Source organism: Lipotes vexillifer, unplaced genomic scaffold, assembly GCF_000442215.2.
Source record: "Lipotes vexillifer unplaced genomic scaffold, Lipotes_vexillifer_v1.1 scaffold6, whole genome shotgun sequence".
NCBI lineage: Eukaryota > Metazoa > Chordata > Mammalia > Artiodactyla > Lipotidae > Lipotes > Lipotes vexillifer.
Window position 1 is genome coordinate 3,468,936 of NW_006799037.1, and position 8,463 is coordinate 3,477,398.

The 8,463-nt window shown below is 49.5% G+C and overlaps 1 protein-coding gene across 1 annotated transcript; it reads left to right on the plus strand.

Annotated features, from left to right (window-relative positions):
* The first annotated feature begins 1,561 nt into the window (after nt 1–1,561).
* RASSF10 (Ras association domain family member 10) lies at nt 1,562–3,067 on the plus strand. Its single transcript, XM_007471416.1, has one exon. It carries the CDS (start codon nt 1,562–1,564, stop codon nt 3,065–3,067), a length of 1,506 nt encoding a protein of 501 aa, XP_007471478.1.
* The last annotated feature ends 5,396 nt before the right edge of the window (nt 3,068–8,463 follow it).

Genomic DNA, 8,463 nt, shown 5'->3' on the forward strand with positions numbered 1-8,463 from the left:
GACACTCCTCTCACTTAAACTCCTTGTAGCCCCAGTAACTGCCATGCCCTTTTGATTCCTTGACTTTGCACATGTGGTTCCTTCTGCCTGGCATGCTGCTTGCCTCCTCCCTTCTGTTTTTCTTTTGGCTGACGCAAATGATGCTTTCAGTCTTGCCTAAGATGACACTTCCCCGGGGGGCCTTCCTCGACTCTTCCAGGCTGGGTAGGATGCTACTCCAGCATTCCTCTGGCACCTCGTGCTCTCCTTTATCAGAGCACAGAAGACCCCGTGTTGGACACGTTTAGCACCTCTGTTGAATACCTGGAGCACAGTGGGTACGCAAATATTTATCAAGTGCATGAATGAATGAATAAAAGTACTTTATTCAGGAGGCAGTGAAGAGCCATCCAAGGTCTTGAAGCAAAGGAGTGACCTTATCAGGCCTGTGCTTCCAAGGACACACTGGGAGCAAGCCTTGCACACAACGGACCATCCTCATCAGCGTCTGAGGATGAAAAAAAGTTTATTTGCATTTTGGTCTTGGATTTCTTGAGCTGTGAAAGCTGGCCCTTACCTCCTCTTGACCACATCTAGATCCTGGGTAATGCCAGAAACTGTCGCGGTAATGACTAGGTTTCTCTTTATGAAGGTGGGATGTGGAAAAGAGCTTGGGCCCGGAACTCACACTAGAATCAGGAGTCCCCCTACCAAGAAGGCTATGCGAAGCCAAGGCGACGTGGGGAGCCACAGACAGGACGGTGCCGGGCACCGGGAGCAGCCTCTGAACGTCCCCTTCAAGTCTAGACCTTACTATATCTACACTTGTTCCCCGAGCACACTGCCCCGTCCTGTTCTCCTTCAATATGCAAATATTGCCTCCAGACAAGAAAGACTGAAGACCTTCCGCATTATAGCAGGCTTCTACAGCTCCCATCTGGAGGTCAGGCAATGCGGTTGGAGTCTCCGGTGGCGCGGGGTGTCTCGGTTTCTCTGCGCCGCGGCACTTCTCAGACCGTGCTGCCTTGAAGGACCAGGAAACGTCTCTGGGGCGCCGGGAAAGGTGAAAGTCCAGCTAGCTCTAGGCGCAAGGAGCGGAGCCAGTGGGCCGAGAGAAGAGCAGAGCTGACCCGCGCCTAGGCACGGATCTAGGCCCTGCAGCACGGAGGTCCCCGACTCCCTCTCTCGAACCGACGCGCAGTAGAGTGCCCACGCGGGCAGCGCGGGAGAGGGGCGGGCCTGGGCTCCGTGCCTCCCGCGTTCCGGCCGTAGCTCCGGCGCTGGGGGCGGGAGGGGGAGGAGCCACGTGGGGAGGAGCAAAATCCGGAGGCTCCGGGAACCTTAGGCAGAGGCAGAGCCAGAGCGGCGGGAGCCCGAGCCCGCGCATGCTGCTCCGGGAGCGCGCCGTCCAGGCCGAGCACCGCCGCAGCTTGCCTTCTGTGCGCAGCTGGGAGAAGGGCCGGTGCTGACGAGGACGAGGATCCCGAGCTTCAATCCCTATTCAAGAGCTGCCAGGCTGCCCGCTGCCCCTGCCGCCCCAGTGGGGCTCGGCCCCTCCTGCTACCTGCGTCCCGGTTGAGCCATGGATCCTTCGGAGAAGACGATATCGGTGTGGATCTGCCAGGAGGAGAAACTGGTGTCCGGTCTCTCCCGTCGCACCACTTGCTCGGACGTAGTGCGGGTGCTCTTGGAGGATGGCTGCCAGCGGCGACGCCGGCAGAGGCGAGGCCGGCGGCGGGGCATAGCTGGCGACCCGCCAGGCCCAGGGGAGCTGCCGGAACCCCTGGACGAGGACGACGAGGACGACGACGACGAAGCGCTGCCCCAGGGCATGTTGTGCGGGCCCCCCCAGTGCTATTGCATTGTGGAGAAGTGGCGGGGCTTTGAGCGCATCCTGCCCAACAAGACGCGCATCTTGCGCCTCTGGGACGCCTGGGGCGACGAGCGGGAGAATGTACGCTTCGTGCTGGTGCGTAGCGAGGCGTCGCTGCCCAACGCGGGACCCCGCAGTGCCGAGGCGCGCGTGGTGCTCAGCCGCGAGCGCACCTGCTCCGCCCGGGGCGCCCCGGCGCGGCCCAGCCTGGCCCTGACCCAGGAGAAGCAGCGACGGGTGGTGCGGAAGGCCTTCCGCAAGCTGGCCAAGCTCAACCGGCGGCGCCAGCAGCAGCCGTCGTCGCCTTGCTCGTCCACTTCGTCGTCCACAGCCTCGTCCTGCTCGTCGTCGCCGCGGGCCGCCGAGAGCGGGTCGGTGGAGCGCATGGAGACGCTGGTGCATTTGGTGCTCTCTCAGGACCACACCATCCGTCAGCAGGTGCAGCGGCTCCGGGAGCTGGACCGAGAGATTGACCGCTACGAGGCCAAGGTGCATCTGGACCGCATGCGGCGGCACGGAGTGAACTACGTGCAGGACACCTACTTGGTGGGCGCAGGCACCGAGCTCGACGGGCGCGGCCCGGGAGAGGAGCCGGCGGCGGCGGCGGCGACGCCGGCCCTGGACGGCGAGGCTCAGGTGGTCGAGCTGGAGGAGCTGGCCCGGCGCTGCGACGACCTGCTGCGGTTGCAGGAGCAGCGGGCCCAACAGGAGGAGTTGCTCGAACGCCTCTCAGCCGAGATCCAGGAGGAACTGAACCAGAGGTGGATGCGGAGGCGCCAGGAGGAGCTCGCAGCGCGGGAGGAGCCCCCGGAGGCTGATGGCGGCCTCGACGGTGAGCTGCTGCTGGAGCGGGAGCGGGTCAGGACGCAGCTCAGCACCAGCCTGTACATCGGGCTCCGGCTCAACACGGACCTTGAGGCCGTCAAGTCGGACTTAGATTACAGCCAGCAGCAGTGGGACAGCAAGGAGCGCGAGCTACAGGGCCTTCTCCAGACTTTGCACTCGTTGGAGCTGACGGTATCTCCCGATGGGACTCCGGTCTCGAGCGGTCCCTCGCAGGAACCCCGGCCTCAGGCCTGCGCAGAGGTGTGGGTGGACCAGGCCCGCGGACTGGCCAAGAGCTGTCCTGGTAACGACGAGGACTCGGATACCGGGCTGAGCTCTATGCACAGCCAGGACTCGGACTCGGTGCCTGTGTGCGAATCCCTTGTGTAGGACGAGCAGAGCGGGGAGAGGGAGACGGCCGATTCTCCCTTCTTTGTAGAAAGCACCGGCTTGACAGGCTCAGGGACTTGAAACCAGGCGGGGAGTGGGCCCGGACCTTCTGCCGGGCAGCAGCGCTCTGACTGGGCTGGGGAGGGCAGGGGACGCCTGCTCGGCAGCGGCGCTCCTCTGGCCTTGGAGTGAATGTGGAGGATGATAACCAGACGAGGAAGCAGGGTCTCCATTACAAGCTCTTTCAGGGGAAGAAAGGAGGGAGGAGGTGAGAACCCCCTTACGTTGGAAAACAAATGCTCCAGGAAGTTGACGTGGTCCGAGCCCATTTTCCAAAAAAAAAAACAAAAACAAAAAGAGTATTATGGAGAGTTCACCAATCTTTTGTATGGGAAGGACTGATGGCAGCTAGAACTTTAGTTTGTGGTATAAAGTACTTTTTAAAGAAACACTTGGATGAAAAGGAAATTCCTTGAATGTTAATTGTGACTGTGAACGTGTTAAAACTAGCCAAAGAGGACGCACTGGTGTTGGCCTCAGCCTTACTCACACCTTTGATAAAACCCATAGGCACCAAAATCCTGGCTGTTTACATTTATGCAGATTTGGGAATTACCCATCTGCTAAACTCTTTGCCTTTTATTTTCTTTCAAAGAATAACTCTATTTCCTCCTGGCAAATACAGTATATGTTAAAATGGGGTCCTTTTTCCAAAATCACCTTTTATTATTATAAAAGTGAAACCTAACCCTTGGAGATACAGAATCGTGGTAGACATAACCCCTGGTTAAAATTTAATCTAGGCCCTTTGAGATTTGCTCCTGCAAAGGTATGTGTGTTGTCCTTTTATTCTTATTGCCACTTCATTCCCTTCAGACACTGTTATTTCAGAAAAAATAAAAGGGAAGTTGCAGAATTCAAGTACAACTACATTTGCTGTTTAATGAGCACTCTGGTTGAAAGGTAAGCCTTGAAAGCAAAGATCTTTGTTAGTATTCAGCTTTTTAACTAAGCTACATGTAAAACCAACCATGACCTCAACAGATTTTACCAAACAAACCCAAGTCTAACTTCAGTATCTTTGGTCAGAGATTAATTAGTTACTTGTCCAAACCTAAACTGAGATAGTGTAAATATCAAGGTTTACTAGATAAGACCTGAAAAGAAAACATAAAACAATCTAAAAGTACACCTTAGGTGAAGAATTTGGTTAACAACGGCATGTAGCCATAAAAGCATATAAAAGCATATAAAATTGAGCTAAAGATTCGACTTGAATTACTCTTGTCTGGCTCACACCTTTGCAGACACCACAGCATGCAAGTGCAGTGCTTCTCTCTTAATAGCTAGTGACACAGCCCTGTGGGAACTCGGTGTAATTGTTCCAGTTATTTCAATGAAAACTTATCAGTTGTAGCTAGTTGTTGCCCTGTGGAAGGAGCCTGCTGGCAGTGTTCCCTCCAGAGCTCAGAACTTCTGAGGAATGTGGGATCTAATCTGTCCTGAGGAGGTATTAACAATAGGGTGTGTGTGCGGTGCCAGCCTGGTATCAACCTAACTGTGCGGGGGGTCGGCTTCAGTTTCAACACTACATGGGAAGATAACTTAAAAGGTCTTGCTTTATAGAGAAATTTCTTTTCTTGCAGAGATTCTCTGTTGCCAAGAGGGGCCTGCCCACCAGACCTCCTCAGACCCTTTGAGCTCTCTGCTTTTTAGACACCCACCCTCCACCACCGCCATGCTATTATAACATGTGTAGATATTTTCAGATTTTTGAGTGAAATGGGAATTAAAAGGCCGTTTTCTTAACTGATGTTTCCAAAGACATTAGCTGGCATAATTATGTTTTTTTTGTTTCGTCTGGTGCAGAAAACGTCTATGCGTTTGGTCTGGAGCATGATTAAAATGAGGAAGGGACCAAAGGAAACCCACTGTCCCAAGACAGTCATTTGAATCCATAAACACAAAGCCTAATGATAGCTTTCTTTTGGAGGCAGAGGTAAAATCCTCATTAGAGTGTGACAAACTGCTACTTGTCTGAATGGTTTATGCTGGCAATAGGCTGACCTGGTGGTTTTAAAGTTATTGTGCTTCCCTCGCTCCGCACCAAGGGTGGTAGGGGAGGTGGCTTTTGAACGTTTATTAACTCAAAAGAAAACACAAAAGTTGGCAGAACAGGACTTCCTGGCAGAAAGGGGCCGTTTTCCTTTTCACTATTATTATTTTAAACTTTGACGGGCTGCTGACGTCAGCAAATATGCCAGAAGCCTGTAAAGCAAATAAGCCACATCACAGGGAGAAAGCCTGTGGGATTTTCTGATGCCCTCTTTCTAGAACCTTCCAGTCCTGACCACCTGAACATGCTTTCCAGTCAGCTCTTCAGGCAGTGAAGGAGGTTTTGTTCATAACAAAGTGTGGTCCAGTCTGCCCATTTTTTCTTTTATCCAAATCAATTATATCCCCCAAAGGCACTTTCTGTGTGGGTAGGAGAAAGGAGAACGGTGGGGGCGGGGGAGGAGACAATAGTTCCTTTTACTAAGAACTTCTGCAAGGCTGAGGAAGGTGAAATATGGAGATAAAAAGTGCCTAACAACTCCTAGATATCCTTAAAATTTCATTCACTTTAAAAATAAGCATCATGGCACTAAGAATGAGAAGGAATGCATAACAGTGAATGCACCAGCACCAGGATTTCAGTGCTCCTGGGAAAACTACCTCCTTTCCTGTTCTCCAAGCCTAACAGAAACGCTGAGGAGAAACCAGCAAGCTTGTGCAGGAGAATATGAGATGGAGTAGGCTCCTTACCAACCAGTCCCATCCTTTTTTGGAACTGATAGAATTTATTGTGTCTTTGATCTTTATGATCCCATTCTCGGCCATCTCCCAAACCAAAAAGATTATATCTAGCATCTCTGTTTACTTCCTTGTAAAACATGATTGATGATGATGATGATGATGATGATGATGATGATTTGCTAATTAGAAAAGTTATATTCTGTAGTCTTTATGGTGGTCCTGAAAATAACATAAGGAAGAAGAAAGAAAAGTCAATCAGAATCTCATCACCATAAGCTTATCACTATCAAAATTTGGTATATTTCCTTCCAGACCTTTTGAATTGTGAAGTTTTCATATTTTGCTGCTTTTTAAAAAAATATATATAATTTTAATGAGAAGCCTATATGCTTTTAGGCTCAGGTTTTGGCATATTCCTTGTAAACGGCTCCATCCATCTGTTGGATGCACTATAGTGCATATAACTATTCTCATGTTATTAGGTTGTTCCCAGTATTTTTTTTTACTATTATAAAACAACACTGTGATAAGCTTCTTTGTGTACACATCTGTTTCCCTAATTAGACACTCCTCCCCAACAATAAGTTCCCAGAAAGAATTCCCAGGTCAAAGAGTACAACATTTAAAGGCTTGATACTTAATTACCAAATTGCTTTACAAAAGATTTGGTCTAATTGCAATCTGCCATGCATAACAGTGCCTATTTCACCACACCTTGGCTTTCATTTGATACTATATTTTGTTAAGAAAGTATTTTAACCAAAATTAATTAATTCATTGGGCCCCCAGGAATCCAGGGCTGGCAACCACTGACTTAAAATATCCTTACAACCTGAAGGGCAGGTCATCCGACCAGAAGTGTTAAGAGGACATGGTGCTTTCTCTTCCTCCCACTTCTTTATCTTCCCCGAACTCTGCTTATTAATAGCAATCTTGTCTCATATCAGAGCTGAACAATGACCCATCTGAGCAGAAGGGCCAAAAACTCTACATGAGTGAGATTAAGGGGATTAACGAATAGAATCAGATTTATAAAAAGAAAATATTCATTATCTTTTTTCATCTGAGTCTAGTAGAAAAGGTTATCCTTAGAAGGTGATATGGTAAAACATATTTGATTTTGTGCTTCTCCCTACCCACCCCTATCAAAAATTAAATCAAAATTAAGTAAGTACGTAAGCCCACTTGTTTATTAACAGCCTCTAATTAACAGTTTAGATTATTCTAGGCATTTCTTTCTACATATGTTACTATACCTGAGTTCACCCTTAAATTCCTGAAAAGGGAAAATTTGATCATGACAATTTGTGAGATTTTCAGTGTGAAGGTGTTTGTGAAACATGTTCTCCTAAACAGAAATGAAGGAGGGTGAGGAGGATCTATCTTTTCTTGAGTACTTTCCAAATGCCTGCTCCTCGGGCTAAGTATTTTCACATGCATTTTCCCTACATTCATCTTGTGAGATAGACCTTTTTAACCTCCAGTTTTTATAGATAGAGAAGATAAGGCCACCCATTTGATAAGATGCAAGATACTAACCTAAGCCTGACTACCTTTTTAACAGTTTTTATAGATAGAGAAGATAAGGCCACCCATTTGATAAGATGCAAGATACTAACCTAAGCCTGACTAAAACCTGTACCCATTTTGCTACATCACACCAGGCACATTGTACCCAAGAAGTGCTCTGCACACTCAGAAAAAGAGTGCTTACAGGCCTCAGAGTGTTGGCATTGGAGAGGGTGGTGCTCAGAGACTATCAAGTATTGTCCAAGTATTTCCACCAGGGAGGTGGAATGATTTTTCAGAACCATAGGTCAGGTAAATATACCTGCCAGGTGAGGATTTAGGAAAAAGCAAAGGAGGAGAAATTCCTACGTAAATATCTGGGCATCTGTCTGAGAGAGGTGAAGACTTTGCCAATGAAAAAAAATTCTCACAAAAAATTAATACCCTCTGTATCAGCATGGAGGTTTTAACTGAATGCCCCAAGGACACAGGTGTATAGTCAACAACCTGGAATCCTTGTCCATCAGAACAGACAGCTGTGCCCTATTCACAGTCGCATCTGGAAGGTGGTACCAACCATGACTGTGCTGGAGCTGTCCCCAGCACTTTTAACCAGGCCTTGTTCCTGGTTGAGCCTCTGGTACATGAGGATCAGAGAAGGTTAAAGGGAGGCAGTGTTGGGTCTTCCAAAGATCCCTGTACCCTGAGTTGGGCATGCACACCTGATTTAGGGCATTTCTGTGTCCACACTGACCCCACTACACATGTGGAGACCTAGCATGGGTTGCTTTGAAGGACCACTCTCCCAGTCTCTGCCCCTCTCACCCAGTCCCATGCAAGTTTTTCCTGCTTCAGATATCTCCAGGATTCTCTGTAGCTTTCAGGATAAAATCCACATTTCTTAGCAGGATTTATAAGGTTGTTGGTTATCCAGCTCAAGACCCCTCTTCGATGTCATCCTTTCCCACCTTAAAAACCACAGAATTGGGCTTCCCTGGTGGCGCAGTGGTTGGGAGTCCTCCTGCCAATGCAGGGGACACGGGTTCGTGCCCCGGTCCGGGAGGATCCCACATGCCGCGGAGCGGCTGGGC

Coding starts and splice junctions, on each gene's coding strand:
- RASSF10 (XM_007471416.1), top strand. CDS start 1,562: ATGGATCCTTCGGAGAAGACGATATCGGTGTGGATCTGCCAGGAGGAG.